The sequence below is a fragment of the Ruditapes philippinarum genome, unplaced genomic scaffold, assembly GCF_026571515.1.
Source record: "Ruditapes philippinarum isolate M1 unplaced genomic scaffold, ASM2657151v2 ctg1482_1_1_1_1, whole genome shotgun sequence".
NCBI lineage: Eukaryota > Metazoa > Mollusca > Bivalvia > Venerida > Veneridae > Ruditapes > Ruditapes philippinarum.
Window position 1 is genome coordinate 64,582 of NW_026851617.1, and position 24,132 is coordinate 88,713.

Genomic DNA, 24,132 nt, shown 5'->3' on the forward strand with positions numbered 1-24,132 from the left:
ATTACCCCTAATTAAGAACAAAAACTATTACGTGATTTTTATAATTTTCTATAATTATTTTACCGTTTAAGGTGGAAAAACTTGAATAATGTGTTTGAAAATTATCAATGTTTCTTTAATATCTATCTCAAATTTTACAAACAATAAATTGTTTATACTGAAAATCTACAAAGTTAAAATATTCGTAGTGGCATCTGCCATAATAAATAGAGATATTTTCTGCGTAAACTTGTGTGTTTACTTTTTTAAATTTTTTTGCTCGGAATTATTCATAAAATGGTAGGCCTATTTAATCATTTTCTTAAAAAGAAATAATTGTTTTATGTTTGACCTTCTCCGGTCTGCAACGGTCATCAGTTTCCAAAGACCTAGCTTATTCTATATTGATCGTTTATTCAATTGTCAACTTTATTCTTGATACAAACGTTTATTTATCCTCCCCCCGCCCCCCCAAACAAATAATGTTGAAAATAGTTAAATGAAATATCTTTATATCATTAAAATGTTCACCGCAGGAAACCATTTTACTTGTAAAACTAATGTACCGAGTAATGTCAACTAGCGCGTGTCATTTACATCGCGGCGTTCTTTTACATTATACAAGAATACATGACTTTCCTAAACAATGGTGATTGCCTTTATAAATGCTTCAACTTCCTCTATATTCGAATAAGGAAAATATTTAAGTTTTTTTTCAACCAGACAATTAGCTTTTGTAGATTTTCAGTTATACACATAGGAGCTTTGCTTTGTTTCCAAAGCAAAGAGTCGTGTAAAATCAAAGAGCATTTTCTTGTTTTCAAAGCTAGGAGCTTTGAAAATTTTCAAGAAAAAGAAATTAGTCTTGTTTTCAAATTAAAAAGCATTGTCTTGTTAAATCTAAGAACTATGAACTATGTCTTGTTTTCAAATCTAAGACTATTGTCTTCTTCAAAAAGCCAAGAGCATTGTCTTGTTTTCAAATCAAAGTGGATTGTCTTGTTTACAAATCAAAGAGGACTGTTTTGTTTTCAAATCAAAGAGGAACGTCTAGTATTCAAACATATTTAAAATCAAAACCTTTGTCTTGTTTTAAATGCTACGGTTTTTGCCATTTCATGGCTGTTGCATCTTTTCAAATTCGTAAGATTTACCGCCATTTCAAACCTACTAGCCTTACAATCGTTATTTCAAACCTCTGGAATGAATTATTCACAATGTTTAGCTTTTGTCTTATCTTAAGGCAAACAACGGTCATTGTCTGTGTTTTCAGGCCATTTAAAAGTTTGGTAATTTTCATTTTCAAATCAGGCATTGTTAACCTTTCGAACATACGTTGTCATAAATGTGGTAAAATGCGATTTACAGTTTTCAAAACAGCTATAAGCATTGATAACTGTTCAAATCTACGTTGTTTGCCAGTGTTTTAAACCACTACAATGTGATAAAATGTGATTTGCTGTTTTCAAATCAACTACATGTATAGGCATTGCTAACATTTCAAAGCAAAGAGTCGTGTAAAATCAAAGAGCACCAGGTATGCCATGTTTTCAAAACTAAAAGCAAAACAATATACTTTTCTTTGCAAATGTTTCCAGAAAATATTGAATCTGAATCATCGAAAACCAGAGAAACAATTTTAGAAATAAATTAATGGACAATTCCTCGTGGGCAGTAAGCACTTTATAATGTCAAATAAAACACAGATTCGACTTTTTATCAATGCAATACATATTGGATATACTAGAATTGTAAGAATTTACGAGCTCTGGAGAAAAAATAACATAAACTATTTTATCAACAACTTTATTATATAGATTGTCTGGCGGGAATCTCTCTCTATGATTATATACAATAGTCTGAATTGTCTATACCTCGCCATTATTATTTACGTTTGCAGACGATAATTACTGTTTTAGTGAGATATTAAGATTATCGACACAAACTGACTGGAAGAGCGAGATCAATGAGAAATCTGTCTTCACTGTCGTCTGCTGACTCATACAACTTCCGGTTGCTTCTGACAATGGTATACCATACCATTGATTTACAGCTGGCATTTCTAACTCCCCTATCCCCTTCGTCCTCTTAAAGTGTTGCGATATTTACGTTAATGAGGACTGAATTGTTGGATTACAGATAAGTGGATTAATGGATGAGGCTTATTTGTTATTCATTTATAAGCTGTAAATGTATTTGATGGTAGAACAGTGAATGGGTATCGTATTTCGTCCGAGCAATGGAGCTGAGACAATATCAATAGTAGATTGTTTGATATTTCTGTATGTTGTAATACCGATACCCCTGATTTAGCAATTTCGATTTCCGAAAGAAAAAAAGAATTACCTTTGTGATATATAATGGTCAAAGGTAGTAATTTATTAAAATATTATACAGATATGTGAATTTGATGTGATATGTACTGAAAGGAATAATATTCAATTTCTCTTATTTATCCATTTGTATAAATAAATCGTCATTTTTCCAGCGGATTACACCGCAGCAGTTGACAATACACTTCTCTACCGGAAGTTACAATTGCATGTTTACCGGGCCACTCAAATTCGCTGTTCAGTGAACATATACTCGTATCTTTTTCACTCAAGCGGAGCGCAGGAGTTGACAGGCAATGTTTGACAATCGGCTATAACAATTTATCCATTTATTGAATCACTTACATTTGCTGTCAAGGGACGCATATATCTTTTCGCTCTCTGGTTGCTACAATTGGCTAGCTTTATGATTTGATTGTTGTTTTCATTTAGAAAGTCAATAAAACAATTATTGTTTTTTCATGAATAATTCATTCCCTTTTTTATTTTCTTGGCGGGATGTGCGCTTGTTCTGTCATACTAAATAGACATACTGAATAAAAAATGAAAAGGGTAATGTATACTATTTTATTGCTGTACTGTGCAGCATTGACAACTTAAATGTATAATTTGTGATCAATAAAAACAGTTTAAATATTTTATATAAGATATGGTACAATGTCATTGTATAATGTGTCATAGAAAATAAAATGGTTTACTTAAATAGTTTTCAGCTATTACAGTAATTTTATTATATAACCTTGAACTTGGTGACCGTTTCTTAATTTTATCAAACTTATTTTTGTAGATATCATACACACAGTAGATAAAGAAAAGCACTTAAATATGTCTTGCAAACCTATACATTTTAATGTGTACTATGTCTTTTGATTACAAGCTCATGTAACTTCAGATCATCGTACATTTCTTGGAAGCTTATATATTTTAACTTGTACCTTATTTTATAACAAATAATATTTGTCTTTAAACGGTGGCATATTCACTTAATATTTCATATTGCACAGAGCCAGAAGACATTCAGCAATTAAAAGTATGGTTATTATTAAAATCGGAATTTCCAATGTCCTTGACCTTGACCTTTGTGGTTTGTTATTCCTTACAAAGCATATCGTGTGACACATCGTACGTTTATATAACTAGCTCTTTATAAAATGGTATTTGTTTAAAGGTGAAAGTCGATCTTTTATGTATTTCTATCAAATACTTTATTCAGCGGTTAACGGCGATAATTATGGTTTATATTACCGTTTTATTCCAAGGACAACCTAAATTGGAAACATAGGCACATAACCTGTTCTGATTTTTTTTATCTTATTCTATACAATCAGTTCAAATCTCAACCCTTTGTCTTGTCTATTTTAACTCTGAAATGTTTCTTTCTTTAGACGTACTATTTAACAAACAAACAAACTTACGAACGAACGAGCGAGCGAGCGAGCGAGCGATCGATCGATCGAAAGAACGAACGAACAACGAACAAACAAACAAACAAACAAACAAACAAACACAATTAAAAAACACCAGAATCAAATCTCACATACTTGAAGACTAGATTTACGTATACATGTATTATATTATAAGCTGTAAATGTATTTGATAGTAGAAAGATTAAAGAAATATGTGTTGTTTTGGTGTATTTTAACTGTATTATATTAACTCATTTACATTTTTGCACTACAATTTATATTTTCATTTACAATAAACGCGAAACTTGAAATTGTTTAAGCAATCATTCCCAACTTCAAACAAGGGTAATGTTTTATGTTTTAATAACAATACACTTTCCAACCATTAATATTGCGTTCTGATATTGATCCAGTTATTAAAAATGCTTTTGTACGGGAAGTGATTCACATCGTGAAGTGTTCTTAATTTCACAACATGTGTCAGATCTGTTTTTTTCTATTTCCTAATACAGCGACAAGGTGACCGTGCTTGACCTAAAACAATCTGTATTAGTCCATAAAAACAGAAATGAGCCGTGCCATGACAAAACCAACATATTGGGTTTGCGACCAGCATGGATCCAGATCAGCCTGCGCATCTGCGCAGTCTGATCAGGATCCATGCTCTTCGCTATCAGTTTCTCTACTTGTTAAACGGTTTGTCAGTGAACAGCGCGGATGCGCAGGCTGGTCTGGATCCATGCTGGTCGCAAACCCATTATGTTAGTTTTGTCATGGCACGGCTCAAATTATTATAAACAGTAGGATCTTGTTCCATTGATTTTGCAATGATATTAAAGTTTGCGGTTGAAGTTTATTTTTTCACACTTGTGTGAATCGATACGACGGTTACTTGTAAAATATCGCTAATTGTATGTTTGCACGGGTTTTGCACGTTCAATTTCAAGGGTCTTTTAATTAGTCAAATGCCATAGACTCGCAGTAATATTTCATTATTCTGCTGCTGTAAAATGCTGATTCATTCAAGTATTTTTTCTATTTTTAGCGGAAGCTGCAAAAATAGTAACATATGAATATGGAACTGAGTAGAAAGCGAGTGCCTTTAAAACATTTTCTACCTTATATAGCTAGCTGTATGCAGCATGCAAGAATAAAAGATAAAAGATGAAGGAACAGTGTTTGAAATTATAAAACAATAAAAAAACTAATACAATAGTTGTGCAGGTAATAAATAACTTATTTCATGCACAATACTAAGTCTGTTTAGTGTATTACTAATCAAACTAGAATGTAAGAGATCCGTCGCCAAGCCTTATGTCATTTTTTTTTATATTATTAACTAACACAATTCCACTTGGTGCAATTGGTCGAGACGTGGTCACATGACATTCATTGACTTTGACTCCTCGTGACATTTACCGTACATAATCACGCAATATAGCATGGAGCTAAATTTAACCGTCTATTATTAGAAACCAATCATTTATGCTTTTACGGAATATTGGGTACTAGATCTAGCTGACCAATCAAAAACAAAGTTTCGTAAAATTGACTCCTAGGAAATAAAAATCATCGATAATAAAAAGGCGTTTCATTCGCATTCAAATGAATATGTACATGCTTCAAAAAGGGAAGCAAATGCCAAAAACAGGTAAAAACTTATGTATGCCTTTTCTAAAGTTGCAGATAATTAAGGCCTTTTTGGGTGAAAACAGAAATCGGATAACTTTGTTAATTTACCAAATGTAGAAGTTTATTTTTGTTAAATAATAAAACAGTTAAATTGTGTAAAATCCAAGTCTTTAGACATTTGGTCACAACATTCGTCAAATACAACAGAGCATATAAAGTCTTGGATATGATATGTTTTCTACAAAATTGCAAGATTGTCAAAATTTTCATCTCATACATTTATTCATATCTTACAGAAAATTAGAGTTCTTATCAAGATGCAAGCAAAACTCTGTACTTTATATCTGACAGTAGGCAATATGCTTCCCTATGTAGCCGGTAACAGAATCTTATAACGGATATGTCACTGCCAATTAATGGGAAGAAGATATGGCATCAAATCAAGATGAAGATGACAGAAATGGAAAAGTAAGCATATTTCCGGAAAACTCTGGATAATTAACGGAAAGTACATTTGGTTTTAACGAAAAACAACTGGTTGATAAATGAAATGACTTTGATATATGTCACAAGCACCATAATCCATCGGCTTATGTTACTTGTGAGTACATAGCTATACCCTAATTGATTGTCGATTTTTCGGCTCAAATATGGCCCTTAAATATAAAAAACTTCATGAAACAACAATGTTCACATACTCTTCCCATATACACCAAAGATCCCAACCCAAATAGTTCTGCATGTTTAATTACGATGCACGCTATATATATATTTCATTTCGGATCATCCCAACGTAAACTATCTTAAAACAGAATTAAAGTCACTAGGCCAATATACCTTTCGATGCCCAGTAGCCATATTTCCAGAATGTCAATGACTCCCACTTACATTAAAATTGAATCAAGCTACAAAGTCAACATATCGTACGACACACATATTAATTGAACGTGACAAAGCACTGCTCTTAAACAATCAATCTGGCGGCAGCTATTGATTCACTAATCTAGATTTGTTAGTTGGACCGGAAAAGTCTCTTTAGTGTAATTTTACAGGTTTCTATGAAATACAAGAACGCTCAGTTTTAAGACTTTATTCACGTGCTCCTTTACCTTTTGAAAAATTCCAGGTCAGTAAAATGCCTCTTAATAATTATTTTGAGTCTTTTAATTTTCTTTCTTCCTTCTTTCTAGCTTTGTTTGTTTGTTTGTCTTTCTTTCTTTCTATCTTTCTTTGATAGATGAATATTTTCCTTCTGAAAACTTCCTATTATCTTCCTTCTTTCTAGCTTTGTTTGTTTGTTTTTCCTTCTTTCTCCCTGATATACAAACTCTTTTCCTGAGCAAAACTACCTCATTTCTTTCCTTCTTTCTTTCCTTCTTTCTTTCTTTCTTTCTTTCTTTCTTTCTTTCTTTCTTTCTTTCTTTCTTTCCTTCATTCATTCATTCATTCATTCATTCATTCTTTCTTTCATTTTTTTTTCATTTTCCTTCCTGCCTGAATTCACCTTATCCAGGAGAACAAATTTCAAGATAATTGAAAAACTGAGTAATTCAGTTTTTGTGTACTGCTCACATCCCCAAGGATCTCATTACTGCAATATCAATCTTAGGTCATGTCAAACACTCAGTTCGACTGATAAATTATTTAAATAAAGAGAAAATAGTTCTCATTAAATATAGTTCAAGCCAACTTGATGCACTGCGCTTTAAAGATGAGAATAAATATTTGAGCCGCGTCTCGACAAAACCAACATAGTGCGTTTGCGACCAGCATGGATCCAGACCAGTCTGCGCATCAGTGCAGTCTGATCAGGATCCATGCTGATCGCTTACCAAACCTGTTACAAGTAGAGAAACTGATTACGAAAAGCATGGTCGCAAACGCAAACGCACTATTTTGGTTTTGTCGTGACGCGGCTCATTTAACTTTCAGAGTGCCGGTAGGTACGTGAGCATTGCACGAGATCAACGTGCACTACAGTACTATTTATAAGGCCTGAACTGTTCACTATGCATTCAGTTCTTATTTTGATTTTTTTTGCTTGAATATAATTTGTCTGAATTGAAAGATGGTCAATTTAATTCAAGACATAAAGCGTGGAAGGGGTTAAAGCATGTACATTGACGAAGCATGAAAATTCGAAACAATGAATTTTAGATAATACAGTAATAAGGAAGTGAATATGTTCAACAAGAAAAATCAAAGAAATTTGATTATAAAGGAACACAAATCTTAAAAAAAAGAACATAATTTGGTTTTATAAGAAATGGAATTTGATTACATAGTTGTTTCTTTTAAATGCGATGGAGAAAATGTACTTCTTAAGACAAAGTATTTCGAAACTAAAGAAGATTTCAAATTTTCATTTTTTTACAATTAACGCTTTTAAGGGCAAGACGTATGTAAAATAAGGCACTAACATACTATCAGGATACCTAAAACAACAACTAAACACCACCAATAACAACGACGACAAAAAATACAAAAATATATATAGTATAATCAAAGGGCTGCAAGCTCTGTGGTATTTTCTGATCTTTGCAATGACTATCTGTATGTATTTTCCTATATAAGTTTATTTTTATATACTATAATTCATCTTACGCAGCGACTGCGTTAAGATTTTTTTCTATAACAGTTTGAGATTGATACATATGGAATTTTGCATGACTAGAGTTGCATCAGAAATCATTTTTTATGACAGCCACACTTTATCCTTGCATATCGTGGCTACTTCCTTAAAAAAGACACTTCAAAAAAAAAGTTGCCTCGACTAGGATTTGAACCTTAGGCCTCTCACACCCTAAACGAGCGCGATACGAGCGCGATACCCCTGCACCACGGTGAAGTAATACGTAATATGAATAAAAACAAATACATTGTAATTCTAAATTGAGAATTTCCATTTCGTGTTTGTAATCCTTATCAATTTCGAGGTATTTTGTTCACGATAAACAGTCAGACATGTATATATTCCACTACTCGGCAGTCAGATTTATTTGTGTACCACGCCCTGGAGTATTCAGTAATCGACATAGCTTAAAATAGCATTTTCATTGATTAAAATGATATTCATCCGCGAAATTTGTGATTGTTACCTCATATTTCTATTGACTAATCTGAACTTTCAATGCACTGTAATTCGTTAAATGCCTACATTAAAATTATTCTGTCTTTTAAATTACTGGTTTTTAAGCAGTTTTGAGTGAGAACTACTTTGCGTTGTTAGGTCTGTTAGGAAATTTTGTGTTAGACCGTGAATGTTAGCTATGTATTTACTGATCTTGCGATCAGAAAATACAAAAATGGTAAACTGAGCCTTTGATGATCAAACAGAAACAAGATAATTTGATACACAAAAGGGAAATTTCAAATTAATGCAGCAGTAAAGTCAGGGCAATCATGGGAACTCATTGTTAACTTTTTTGCAAAGCAACTGTTTAAAAATTTATATCTTTTATAACAGAAAAATAAAATATTAACAAAACTTCTCTTCCAGTAAATGCAACTGAATTGCTAGCCATATCTATTGTACGCTTGATGCAACGTTTGAAAAATAACGAATTATCTCGCATTGTGTCAACACGCATGTGCAATAAATGAGCCGCGTCACGACAAAACCAACATAATTTACGTTTGCGACCAGCATGGATCCAGACCAGTCTGCGCATCCGCGCAATCTGATCAGGATCCATGCTGTTCGCTTACAAACCCTATAGCAAGAAGAGAAACTGATAGCGAACGGCATGGATCCTGATCAGACTGCGCGGATGCGCATGCTGGTCTGGATCCATGCTGGTCGCAAACCCATTATGTTGGTTTTGTCATGGCGCGGCTCAAATAACGTGTTTTTGTGTGCTTTGCTATAAACATCATTTTTCTTTTTATCATTGCACTTTGAAGTACAAAGAATAAAAAACAATGTTATTGGACATAACAGTCTGTTAATTAGCCGGTAAAATAGTACATTGAAAGAAATTATGATATCGGCAGCACCTGTGACAAGAACTACCTAACAACATGACGTCATACTACGTTTTTTATTGTGTGGTAAGCTGAAGGTCATGCATGATACATTAAAATAGTACATAAATTATAAATTGCTTTAAATTACAAAATAAACGGGTCCATAGGACACACAATCGTTTAATTGCACAAAATTTTGCATTTTACAATTTTCCTGAATTAAAAAAAATACCTCATCCATTTACAGATCGTTTAAATTCGGATAACTTCGTTTTTCTCCTTATTTCACATTATATACATTTACAAAGCGTTTGGCTGACAAAGACTACTTGTTGCTCTTAGTCATATAAAATGTTTCATTAAATCTTTAAAAGACACGGAAAGTGCCGAAATGTTCCGTAATGTATCTTATTTTCCTGAAACTGTGATGGGAGTATTACTTTAATGTTAATATTGTTCTAGATAAACTGTAAATTGTATCGCAATTTTGTCCGTCGGGAGTTACAGAATGATGATGAATTGGTCCATACAGATGTCTGACTCATTCATACCACTATCATTGAAATGACATTGATTTTAACAGCGACACTAAACAGCTAGAGAGTATCGGATTCTACACAGTGATTAGGAATTAATTACAGATGAATTTTATATCAAAAGGAACCCTGTGAGTGGAATGCATTTGTTGAATGAATATAATATTACATTGTATATATTTCATATATGACGCTCGTTGTTCTAAACATAGAACGATCAAAAGTGGAATGCATTTGTTGAATGAATATAATATTACATTGTATACATTTCATATAATTTTATATGATGCTCATTGCTCTAAATGACAATGACATAGAACGTGCATCACTTAGGGTTTGCAATTACGACAGAGTGTAAAACTTGTCGAGTTAAAACAGTTCGAAATTTCCGAATTCGTCTTAACGATCACGAGCTCTATTGGATCGTTGAATGTCGATTAACATCGGGTAAAATCGTAAATACCAAAAGAAACGTAATTGCAAGCCCTATAGTTTAATCGAAGTTATTTTAATTATAATAAAATACACGTCACTTCTTGTCTACTAAAATATCATAAAAACCATAGAAAAATCAAAATCGTAACTTTCTCCAAAAGGAAATTATGAAAGCTTGCAAATTTTTGGTGAAGAAAGATAGATGATTTCAGAAAATACTTAAATGATAAAGTATACGAGGAGGCGATATAAATTATTTTACAGAAGTCTCCTGGGAAATAAGATGTCTGCGCAGACAAGAAACATCTCTAGACAGTGTAAGTATATTAACTTAATCAAGACAAATACTTACAGTACATTTAATACATAAAACCAATATTAAAATCAACAACAACAAAAACTCTAAGACAACAGGCAAATAACAAAAATACAAACAAACAGAAAACCCACGAAAGAGAAGAAAAAACAAACATATCAAACATATATTAACAAACAAATGAAGAGAAACAAAATAAAGGGCAAAACGCATATTAGGAAAACCAACCCAACTCCCCACACAAAAGTCTAGAACATGGAGCGAAAACCCATAAAAACAAAATACAAACATACCCCAACATTTAATGATTACAAAAAATTATAATGCTCAATCAACTTCAAGTTTAGAATGATTCTCTTAAAACAAAAAATATAATCAATGTTATAGATCTACACTCAGTCTGCTCATGTCGTACAGGGTTTAAAAATAAATTCCTCGTTCATTACATTTAATAATTTTTAAAATTCAAAAACCATTAAAATAAATTTCAAAAATAGTTTTCAAACATTTTAATGTAGGCGAAAATAATTAAATACACATTTCCGTACATTATTTGTCATGAAATTCCCATTAATTTTTATCGCGTTACCTTCCTTAGATATTTTAATTACCGTGTACATTTCATTCCACTGTTCAAAATAGATTGCATTTGACAAGAAGATATCCCTGAAGACAATATAATGCGCGTTACTTTCACTCAAGCCATATACACGACACTCGTTATTATATTGTAAATTACTACGCGAAAAAAATAATTATAGTTCATTCCATTAAAGCAGCGAAAGGGATAGGAGCTAAAACACATCAGCATGTAAGAGAATGGGTGCAGAAGGGAATACTAGCATTTGGACCAGGCAGAGGATTTTTCGGAGCAATCAGAAGAGCAGACAGAGAAAAAATAAAAACATTTGGAGCGGGCAAAGGAGCAGGTAGAGACTTTTTGGCAGCAGTTAGAGCAGCAGGCAGAGAAAAGAAAAAAACTTTTGGAGCGGGGCAGAGAATAGAAAAAAATTGGGAGCTGGCAGAAAAAAAAAACGTTTGGAGTATGCAGAAGATAGTAAAATTGAAAGCAGGCAGATGACAGCAACATTGGAAGCAAATAGGGGATAGAAAAGTAAGAAACAGAGAAATGGAAGTAACATTGGGATCAGACATGGAATAGGAGTGTGGTGAGCAGTCAGAGGAGTATAACATTGGGAACAAGTATCAGGGGATAGAAATACTGGGATCTCAGACAAAGGATGGTTACAGTGAGAGAAAACAGAGGGCAGTATTATTTGAAACAGAGAACGTTACATTTGGGAGAAGACAAAGGATCGCATCATTGGGATAAGACAGGGGATTGTTACATTAGGAGCAAGCAGGTATAATGTTATTGGGAGCAGAAAGAGAACGTAACATTGGGAACAGATAGAGGAAAGTAACATTGGGAGTAGGAAAAAGAAAGTGATATTTGGAGCACATAAGAGGGAAGAAACATAAAGAGTAGGCAGAGGAAAGTAACACTAGGAGCAGATGGATGAAAGTAACATTAGCAGTAGAGGATAGCCACATTTGACAGTAGCAGGTGGATGAGCAGACAGAGGATGGAAACAATCAGAGTAGGGGTGAGTAAAATTGGGAGCAGACAAACTAAAGTAACATTCGGAGTAGGTGGATGAAAGTTACATTAAGAGCAGACAGAAAAAAAGCAACATAATTAAGGAGCAGGCAGAGGAAAGTAACATCGGAGCAGGCAGATCAGATTATTGCAAACAGACAGTAGTTATACTTGATGCAGACAGGGTCTTTCAATTGTCTTTCTTTTTGAAAAATATGTTACACGTGAACGCATATCTAAAACACCGGTATCTGGAAATAATGACTCTTTTTAAACTTCTCTAGTTTCTTTTATAAATAAATCAAAATTCTCCAATTCCCATATCAATACTGGTGGACAAAAATCACAGCTTTAGATGATGAAAAGAATATTAAATCGATTTTCTATCGTAAATTGTTACTCCAAGAGAAGATATCGTACAAGAATGTCATCTCAGAATAATTGCACGTTAAGCGCGTGGTTTTCAAATAGGTTTTTGATTATGTTTGATAAAAGTGTAGTGCTATAATAATGTTGATAATGTAAATAGGCAATCATGATTTTTTATGATATTTCAGTGCGTGCCTTTTTAATTAACAATTTAGTTTAATTGCATTGTATTGCAAACTAGATCTATATATAGGGAACATGTGCAAATAATCTAGCAATTAGGTTTATAATGAAACAATGTCGAAGGAGTTTTGGAACAATTTCTTAACTTTCAGAAATTAATACATATAGAACTTATTATAATAAGATGTATTATAGAAGAAACTATTATCTTGGCAACAATGATCTTGTCTTTTTTTACTTCGCGTTAAAAATGCTGATAGAACTGGTACAGAGTAAATTGAAAATCAGTAATTTTCTTACATTCAAATGTAATTTCTAACAAAATGTGATCAATATTCGGACAAAGCATCCATCCGGACAAAAGCATTTCTTTAAGTCTGCAAAGCTTAAATATTTATAAGAAACGTAGCACGTCTGCCTAAAATGCAAATGATACAATTTCTTTTACAACCTATAGATTAGGAAAACCGTAAAAGTAGTTTAGTACGCTGTCTCCAGGGAATAACCTGTCTATTACAAGAAGAAAACTATTTCTTGTAATCGAGTATATTTATTTAATCAAGAGGAATAAAAGTTTCAAATGGATTCGTTTGGTTTTATTGTTGTTAAAGAAATTTCCTCTTTATATTTATGTGTTCAATATATTTTAAAGACGTTGTCAATCCTAGTATATTTCTAAAATTAACTTCTTATTTCATTATGAATACTTTAAAGTAAGTAACTAGTAAGTTTCTCAAGGGGACCTGGTTTCCGATTTATTATTCCACACTTTCGCAAAATTATAAAAGGAAGAGCGAGGTTTATCTTCCAGTTTAATCTAATGTCACAATAACATGCTCGTGCATGTATAAAATAACTAGAAAAATGTATTTCAGGAGTCAAAAAAAAAGTAATTTGGCAAGCGCCGGAAGTCCTGCGCCCACATAATTATTGCACTTCAAACAGGTACTGTAATGGACGTGAGATATGATAAATAATAGTTACAATGAAAATCTATTTTCGCTTGTCCACTTCTGCAAAAAGTAAAGGAATGCGTTGCAAATATACATGTATATGTGGTATAAAGCAGAAAGCATATGTTATTACCATTTTTACAGCGGACTTCACTTTTAAGACTGGTATGCGATTTAATTCCAAAATAAGTGTAACCCTGCGTATAAAATATTAAAACGCTCAAACCGTTCACAGACAGAGAGAGTGCTGTAAGAAAATTAAACTTTTATAAGTCAGTATGTTAGAGATTTTAATCTGACATCTTAGTTGTTACAAATTGAATGTGGCACGAGTACCAGTCAGAAACAATTAATCTTGCATTCCGTATTGATCCATTTCAATAAGGAAGAGTTAAGAAAATCTGTCTTGCAGAAAAAAATGGTCCTCGAAGTTTCTGTTAATGTTATATTGGATTTTCCTTTACAACTTTAATATCATCGACCGCTGCGACCTCTGACAACTTTGGCTTTTGGATAAAACATGGAACATTTTCAGTATTTCATTCATTTCATTCACCTGGAAATCTATTTATATCGCGGGATTCCTCTCCTTCAATCATATACAAAACATGTAGAGTTGTAACCATTTTGCATCAATTCCGAGAACATCACAATTCAAAAGATTTAACTGTAGAGAATAATTCTAGATAAAGCATGCGCTGCGACCTTGAACTTCCTTTTTAATCGTGGGCGTTGTAGGTTTTGGTATGACTTACAAACGAAAATATCAACGACTCCAGTACAAAGTTGAACAAAGTGATTAATCGTTCTTACAGCTATACTGACATTTAAAAGAAACTTGATAATTATGATATATATTTGAGACATTACATGAACTTTTAAATTTAAGAAACTCCAACTGGCACGTTATTTGATACGTCCTTAAAGTGCGTGTTAACCCATTAACCTTGTGAATTTGTGTAATGGATTAGCGCAACTTTAAATCTTGAACAATCCCATTAGAAATTTAAAGGATTTCTGTATCAAGTTTCAAAATTGAGCTACCAACATTATTAAGCCTGGCCACAGGAGCACGAAAGTTCGGGCTGGCATGGGTCTAAAGAAGTATACAAATGCCACCTGACAAATGCTTATCACTTTATATATCAATAAATGCAAGAACACGTATATGTGTTTGAGAGTTCTTTGCACATTTGCGTGTGCGTTTATTCAACTATATGTCTTTTTTTGCGTTTTTGTGTGAATTGTGTGTATGCGAAACTATACATGTTTTGTGTAACTTGCACGTTTATACGATTGTTTGTGCTTTATGTTCTTTGCATGTTAAATAATTAAATCAATTCAAAGCATCGGTGCCAACCAGCATGTACAACCGCTTGGCACTTGTAAAACCGTAAAGAAATTTATAAATATTAGCTAAATACCTCTTAATAAACGTAATATTTCTTTCTTTATGTATAAATCAAAGCGTCCATTTACCCATTTAAATGTCAAGGAGAGAACATATAACTTCGTGTGGCTATGGATAAAGAATAGATATTAAATTGATTTCCTATCGTAAATTGTTACTCTCGGAGAGGATTTTTATATCAAGTTGTCATCTGTATATAATAGAATATTTAGCGCGCGGTTTTCGAACAATTTTCGTCTGGTATAATGCTTAAATAATAACATACTTTAGCGGGCTCACCCTTTTCGAACGATTTTCCGTGTATTTGTCATATACTAAAAATAAATAAATAAATAAGGCAACGGTATTACATCAGATGAATCAGTCTTAAAAAGTTAATTATCATGATCCATTACTATGTTTTATTAGTTAACTGTAACTAGGAAATTTTAGATATCAACATCTAAATGTTGAGCTTAGCATATTAAAAATCAAACTGTAAAGAAAATCTTAGTTAATGACCAGGCAAAATACATAATTTGCACTTTTCGAATTAAAAGTAAGATTTTCTATCCCTTATAAAACGAGTCGTGTATTTTCGGATGTTTCCGGAGAAATGTATACACAAAACCACCTACTCGCTAGTTAATTGTATAGAATAAATGGACATATTTTCTTTTAATTGCAGGAATACTTCAGGACCCTTTTCAAACTTTGATGCATATTCAATTTTGTGGACTTCCATGTAAGAAAAAGGTGATATTTATTTGGTAACGTCATAAACAATGTGTTTCAAATTAATTTTCCTCCATGTACGTTGTATTGATTGACTAAAACTGTAAAATTTCAAAAGGTATGGGCAAGTTCTTTAAGTAGTGTCGCTTTATTTAATTATTTAAAACATTTCTGTGATACTTTAGAATCGCTTTAACGTTGAATAATATTGATATTATTTTCATGTTTAAGACTGTTTTAAGACTGTTTCTATATGTGTGGAAAAATGTCATAAATTATGTTTACGTCATTGTACAGCCATGGCGTCATGTTGGCATTGGCTTAAAGCTAGCTGTTATGAAATAATGATCTTCTGACAAATAACATGGCATTGATTAATGCATTTATGAAATAATTATAGGTGCCAAATTCATAAAAACATACATTATGTAAATCAAATTATATTTATAAAGAGGTCCGTAAAATTTAAGTATTAGATATTTACAGAAAAAAAAAAGAAACATTAAAGCGCTTTTTCTAAGAAAGCCTTTTTTTTATTTTTTTTATTTTACTATAACTGCTATATAACTATTCTATAATTTTGTCAGAGGTTTAAAAACAGTCCACAAATCAAATAAATTATATTCTTATATTTTCATTACCTCCCTTTTGTATATGTTTTCAAAACATAAAATTTGTTAATATACCTGATTAAACAGCTTTTTACAATGCGTCGGCATCATGGTTGTGTTTTAAGACACATTTTAATTACAAAGCATGTCACGTGGCTTATTAAAAGTTATTTTTCGTCTACAAATATTTTTTTAAATACATGCAAGTTACTAAATCGTGTTTCAGATTTAAAGTATAATATGTTATATAATAGCTATCACAGTTCCCTCTCTTATTTTCATATAACTTCTCCTTTGAAATGAGCAGACGATGTTAAGTAAAGCAGCCGACATCGCGCTGCATCAAATAATGCACCAGATCTGATAAAGGTTTAAAATTATACCATATTCCCAATAACTCTGTGAAAGGTACACTGTTCCACTTTGTCATCACATCTCCCGAGATTTACCGATTTCTACCGGAAAATGCCGAATAATGGCGAATTCATCTGCCTGACTCATCTTCGCTCTCTAACAATGGTTAAACATTGATCTATATGTGGTAATTGTATCCCAGGAGTATAAGGTTATATACATTGATTAGGAATTAATTATCTGATGAGAGGAAATGTCTCACCGAGAAGGAAATGCTGTTTTTAGCTACTGTAACAAGAAAACCTGTACGCAAGAGGGAGAAGGAAACAATGAAACACGTTTACAAGAGTGAAGGCAATAATGTCAAACTTTTACAAGATTAATATAATTATAAACGTTAACAAGAACAAAGGCAAAAATAAAAAAAAAACGTGAACAAAATTAAGGCAATAATTTCAAGCGTAAAGGCAAAATGAAAAACGATTACAAGCGGAAAGGCAATACTTTAAAACGTTGACAAGGGTAAAGGCAACAAGCAAAACCTTTTACAAGAGAAATTAGACATGTTTTGGTAAATGTTTTTCTTCGAATTCCAAGTAAATTGGTTATGTTGTATGCTCCATTTCTTTACAAACACCCATTTCAAACCAAGCTGAAACTAAATTTGCCTGGTACCTATATTGTTCGATATTGCAAATTCTTTTAATAATCCATATATGATTTCTTTTTAAATTCCGACGCTGGAATTTCACTTCTAATATCTATACTCGTAGCATTACAAATAGATATTGCACTATTACGTCACTTTCAAAACTTAACTTTTAGCCTACTGGTGTCAACTAAATCAATGCAGACTATGAACAACCGGAACACCCTTGCCGTCTGATTAAGGTCTACACTGTTCGATATTCAATCAGTGCCTGAATTAGAAATATCCCTAAATATCAGAATGAAATGTGGGCAAGTGCATTTAAGCTAATATAGCGTGGTTTTAACTGTTTATATTAACTATGTCACTACAAAAAGGGAAAAATGTTTCGACATTGTTCGTGTAATGGCTCTCCTTTTCTACATAGACACGCCATTTCACCACGCGCCACGTGATGCAGTTGTAAACAACTTAATTAAATACTTTCCCTCTGTAAAATTGCATGTCTAAGTGTCGTAAAATGATGACTAATTTCATTAAAGTATGTTTTATTCTTTTTACAGATAGTGCTTTCATCGTCAAAATATCCATAACTATCTTTTACATTCGATGGTTTCAATGCACGAGTTTTTTGTTTGTGTGTTCACGTTTGAAGTTTATTTTTTTATTTGATATCTTCCTTTTTTCGTTTGTTATACAGCCATTGTTATTGAGCAAATATTTGTTTCAAGTTGAGAAGAAAAAAAGGAAAGCATGGTTGAATAAAAGGTTCAAAAGAAATGATAAAAAAAATTGGAGAGTTTTCAATGCATTTTTAGGAATGACTGTAAAAAAGTGTGTTAAATTAATGGAATATAAAAACTTAAATGAAGCTCATATCCAATTTATTATACAAAGATGAAAAATCCTTATAAATTTAGCAAAACGATCAAATTTAGGCCCTCTGAATCGGAGGAATCGCAACACACGTTGTATCGATGGAATACATTATCTTATTCATACAAACTATATAAGTATATACTAGTTTACATGTATGAGAAAATAACAGAATTGTTTAATACTATCATGAATATTAATTATCATTCTTATTATCATATTTAATTCACGTTAAAAGAACATGTTTTTGGAAATATAAGTATATCCTGTTTTAGTTTGAACTGCATTGTATTTGAAAATATACTTCTTTTAAGTTTAGTAACAATTTATCAGGCTGTATGCAAGACCAGTATTATGATTTAGGTCGCAAATTATGTTTCATTTTGAAATGGAAATATAAAAGTATTCTTATTTCAACTCCATGTACTTTTAGTAAAGGTTAGTGATGTATTAGCAAGCATTTACAAAATCAAATTAGTCACAAGGAAACCTCTCACATACCCTTCACACATACCGTAAATAACTCGCTCACTAAACGCATTCTTGAAAGTATTTCTACACATATAAAACAGTTTCAAGCAATTAATACAGAACGTGATTTAAAGATCTAAAGGAAGTAGTGTATACGGTATTGATCGATAAAAAATACTGACTGAGATTTAAATATAACACTAAACTTAACAAATATAATAAATGCACCATTCAGCTGTAACCCCATCATCCGTCCCTGGAGAATAGCGAATACTTTGACTTTGGGACTTTTACATTTGACAGGTGCATGAATCATTCAAGAACTAAGGCTCTTACCTGTTGGCCGGTCCCTTGCCGTAAGCTGCTGCTGCAACCGGTTTTGCTCGGCTTGCAGCTCGTGGGAAAGAGTATTGAATTTCCGGAGGAGTAGCTGAAGTTCTTGGCTACTACTTGTTGAGATCGGTTTGGGGACAGCATACACTGGATCTTCGTCGCTCATTGCGCCTGCGTACGTTTCATAATCCGAAGCGAACCCCCTAGCGTCCGCCGCGAGAGCACCGCCGCTTGGGCTCGTGTACAGAACCTCAGAATCTGAATTATAACACTCGGGAGATCTCGGACGTGGAGCTTTTCCACCGTATTTTGCTTTGGAATGTATCATTTCCCTGAAGCCACCTATATAACGTCTTGCATTGTCGCTATAGTTACTTCTAGACCCGTACCCACACTCGGACAACGCTTGATAGGTGTCGCTGTACGCACCACGGTCACTGTCCGAACTGTAGTACCGAGTTCGAGCAGGGGTTTGAGATATTGAACTGCCTTTTGAAGGCGATCTTTGGTGAGTTGGTAAATATTTTTGTTGTGTCTGCTGTTCCTTATAGAACATTCGACCATATTCGCGCTCTAATGAATCACTCTGTGGCAGTGTGTACGTAGGTAATGAGCTTGGAGCGAGGTAGCCGTATGGATCTTCAGGGGGGACCATCGTAGTACTGTATCCACGATGCCCCGCATAATGTTCTTTGCTGCCTGAATCTATACTGCGCGGTAATGAACCTTCACTAGAATGGTCACTATTGTTATCATCAACAGTTAGCAATTTAGCCTCGGCTTTATGAGGAGATATGAAAATACTAGCATATTGAGAGGTAGAGCGTTCTTGGCGACTTAAACGTTTCCCTAAATAATCCGTATCTAAATGAGGCGAAGGTTCGAACATGTTCGGCATCTTCTCGGTCATTTCTAACTGAGTGTCCGAGTTCGCCCGAACATGCCCCCTTTTTAACACAACCACGGGCGGTTCATCTCTTTCTGTAACCGCTAACGATGGACACGACACATTTTTCTTATTACAATTTTTCTTAGATCTAATTTTAAGTATCAATTTTCTAGGAATAGACATAAGTATAACAACATCGTCAAGAGACATTTTACCCACCTCCACTGTATTGACAGAAATAATCTCGTCACCAATGTGTAATAATCCATTACTTTCGGCAACTGTTCCTGCTTGAATACGAGAAATAAACACACCTTCCTGTCGATCCTGACCATTTCCCTCGCGAATATAAAATCCAAGGGTCTGACCAGGACGTTTAAATATTTCCACTGTTTGAATCACTGATGAATTTTCCATTTCTATAGTTTTTATGCCCATTTCCGGGGCTCCACTGCGATTGGAAGTCCTGTTTTTAGCACCATAACTAGATTGGAACTCTTCCTCGCTACCTGGTTGTCTCAGCGGTGACTCGTCTGCAGTTATTTCGCCAGCCGATGACTGAGCGCGTTCTGACACATAAGTCGCGTATTTGTATGGCCTGCTTTCTGCGCTCAAAGATCGTCTGCTCGCTCTGACCTGCTGTGAAGAATGTCTGTGCCTGCCCGCGTTCTGACGACCAGGCCCCTGTGCCATGGACTCTTCTTCCTGAAATGTAGCAGAAGATATTTTGAGCAGACGTATTTGTGCTTGCTGGGAGACAGAATTAAATTAATCACGCTTCTCGATCAATATCACGCTCAAAACAGACTCCGTTTCCCTTCAAAGTTATTAAGGTGCTTTTACACCGAGTTACAGCGCGCGACCCACCCGATAATCAATAGTGATCAGCAGCCGACAGTTATATTCTAAATTTAGACACGTTTGTTCTGAAAAAAGGGTAAAAGTAATATACGACCTCTCGTAAGTAGTTGAAAACGAACAACACACTTTCATTATTCGGATTTCCAGGCGCTTAAAAATCGTTTTGTATAAACAGACTGAATTGACGTTATGTGTCATTTTGTAAAAGGAAATCTTTACGGGATTTGACGATAGTGTGTGTCGCAGACCTGGGGGTTTTACCGATAATCGATATCTTAATGTATGTGACAGACGATAAACTAATTTTATACAACTCCAGAACGACGACACCGATAATATTAGCTGTATTTATTTCCCTTAAACTGTCAGCGTTCAAGCGAAACAGATCCTAGGTAGCGTTTCAATTTGCGATACAAGCGTTTCAATTTGCGATACAATACATCAAGAAAGTAAGATCATACCCGTTAATAAATAGATCTTTATTATCAAGGTTTTCTGATTATAATGTAATACGTATTGTTGATATTAAAACTATTTGATAAAAGAACGTTTACAAATATATGCAGAATTTTGTTTCATAAACTTTAAAATAAGGAGTGCGTGATGTTCCTAAAAGTACTGATATGAATAAGTGAACTGAATTAATCAATGAATGAAATAATGGACGCACGGACGCACGAATGAAGAAATGATTAAACAAAAAACTAATTAATTGATTAATTAACGAGTTAAGTAAAGAATGCATGAAATCAATCTTATTAAAATACCATAACTTTAATTAGAACAGCATTTTGTTCCCTTTTACGCCTTCATTTCAATAATAAATCCCTCAATCGATTTCATTCATTCATTCATTCATTCATTCATTCATTCATTCATACATTCATTCATTCATTTAATTCATAAAATGAATAACCAGCAAATATTTTTAACTTACAGTACATATGTATGATATAAAAACTGTAAAAATATGATATTATGTGTACATTTATTTCTCATTTGACTGTGTGACTGTGCGCAAAATATTGTGAAAATATCAAAGTACTGGCACTGGTACTTATTGACTTCCAATATAAAAGTACTTTTACTATCAAATTTAATTACTGAATCAAAACTAATACTGCGCGTAAATTGACAAGTAGTGGTTTTGGTTATTAAGTACTGAATCCCTATTACCGCATGTCTGGTGTGTTAAAACAACATAGTAAAGTTATGTCTTTTGATATCTATCAAATATTCATGAACAATATTTGGCACGTTTTTGTAAGATATAAGTTCTTCATAAAAGTCTATCAGTATGAACTGTATAATTAAGTCGATCATTATCAATTTCTTTACTGAACCATCGATCTCAAATGTCAGAATATTGCTAAAGTGGGTTTCGTCTGCAATAGCATATATTATACATAGATCGCAAAAATAGGTATTTGAAATTTAATTTTAATTTTAAATTCACTCAAGAATTAGGTAATATTAATATTCCATTCTTTTTAATTGATCGTATACCGGGTAAATAAATCGGGCCCAGAAAAACTTTAATCATAAAAAAAAAAAATTTTTTCAAAAATTCCTTTAAATTTTTTTAAATAATTTAACTAATATTAAAGGCCCATTATGCCTCAGAAATGTTTTTATTTTTATTATTAAATTTTGTTTTAACATTGGTGTACTTTTATAGTATATAGTATATTTCTTCTGTTACATTTTGGCCATAAGCTCAGTTATAGCGATTTAGTATATTGTTTGAACCCCAAAAAACAATTTTGTTTATTTTTTTGCTATTTTAAAACAAATTAATTTAAATTTATAGCGTTTTCTTAGTAACAAGCATCTAAATTCTACAAAAAACCCTTATTTAAAAATTAAAATAAAATTTGACCTTTTTAAAAAGAAAAAAAAATTTTTTTCTGAGGGTTTTTAATGAAAGTATATTTTCTTTGTTTTATATTTTTAAAATTCGCCCTATATAAAAAAATATTGTATAGTTTGATGACAATATGCAGCCTGACCAGTACTCGAACCCAGGACCCCCGGATATACCGTTTCAGGACACCGCAGCTATTCAGTCACTCACAAATTTTCTCCCATTTTTAGTGAACAGTTCTATAACGTAACAACTACACGAAAATTATTTTCTATCAGGAGAATGTCATTGTACTTTTGCAGTATAAACGTCTGAAGAGTGACACGGGAATATTTTATTCACCGTCTCTTAAGGGCCCATTTAGCCTCAGAAATACTATAAATTTTATTTCTCAAAAACTTTTTTTTTATCTTTGGTACCTTGTTATAGTTATACATGATATATTTATCTTTTGCTCGTTTTGCTCTTTGGCAATTGTTATACATGTTTTTATAGTGATTTAGTATTTTGTATGGAAGTCAAAATTCTACCTTGTTTACATTTGTCTACTCTGCCGACACAATACTGCACACTCAGTGCTACCTTCTTCAGTGGTTTAACATCTAAAATGCCCTAAATTCGTTACTAAAACATGTTTAAAGTTACATAAAATAAATATGTAAAAATATTTTGCCGTCGGCCTAAAAATCAAACATTCTACAGTTTCATTTACCTGTTTAAAAGTTTTGTTGTAAATCTCATCAAATAGTGTTCATAAATTAGGATTTTAAACGGGAAACCCCACGGTAACACTAAAGTTCGTATACGAATTTTAACATGCAAATGAAGACTATAATGAGCTCGTGTATGCGCTACGTCACAGTTTTATAGTTGCTATACGGAACACAGCAAATGTGATATTTTCTTGTGCAAACACACTTTAACCGTTTAAGCTTCACGAACCTGGGGTTCAGTAAAAGTAATCATCTCGTAAAAAGATTAAATTTGTATGAAAACATCCGTTACAATGCGGAAATATACCGTTAAATTAGGACTACTACTTATAGTCATGTTTGTTGATTTAATATTGATATACGGATGATCCGAAGGCGGAGTTTCTCATGCAAACAGAAATTGTACTTCCCATTTCGCCACAATGAGGTTACCCATTTTAATGCTAATAAAACTCATTTTGGTTGTCTGGACACCAAAATAAGACCTGGAGTCGATATAAAACCCAATTTGTTAATGAAATGTCGCTATTTAGTTTTTTATGAAATTTATTAAATGTAACTTTAAACACAGGGTTGACATTTCTAAAGAATTGAAAAAAAAACATTGATTTCGGAGGTATAATGTGCCTTTAAAACTTACCATAGTCGTGAATGTCCAGGAATAAAAATAAAACACAT

At 32.9% G+C, this 24,132-nt stretch overlaps 1 protein-coding gene across 1 annotated transcript in view; it reads right to left on the reverse strand.

Annotated features, from left to right (window-relative positions):
• LOC132716120 (rho GTPase-activating protein syd-1-like) overlaps window positions 1-21,031 on the reverse strand; it is a 47,288-nt gene extending 26,257 nt beyond the window's left edge. The window contains exon 1 of the mRNA XM_060699342.1: window positions 19,131-21,031. Within this exon, the coding sequence (XP_060555325.1) occupies window positions 19,131-20,709 (1,579 nt within the window). The 5' untranslated portion in view covers window positions 20,710-21,031. The remainder of the gene's footprint in view (window positions 1-19,130) is intronic.
• Between the last annotated feature and the right edge of the window lie 3,101 nt (window positions 21,032-24,132).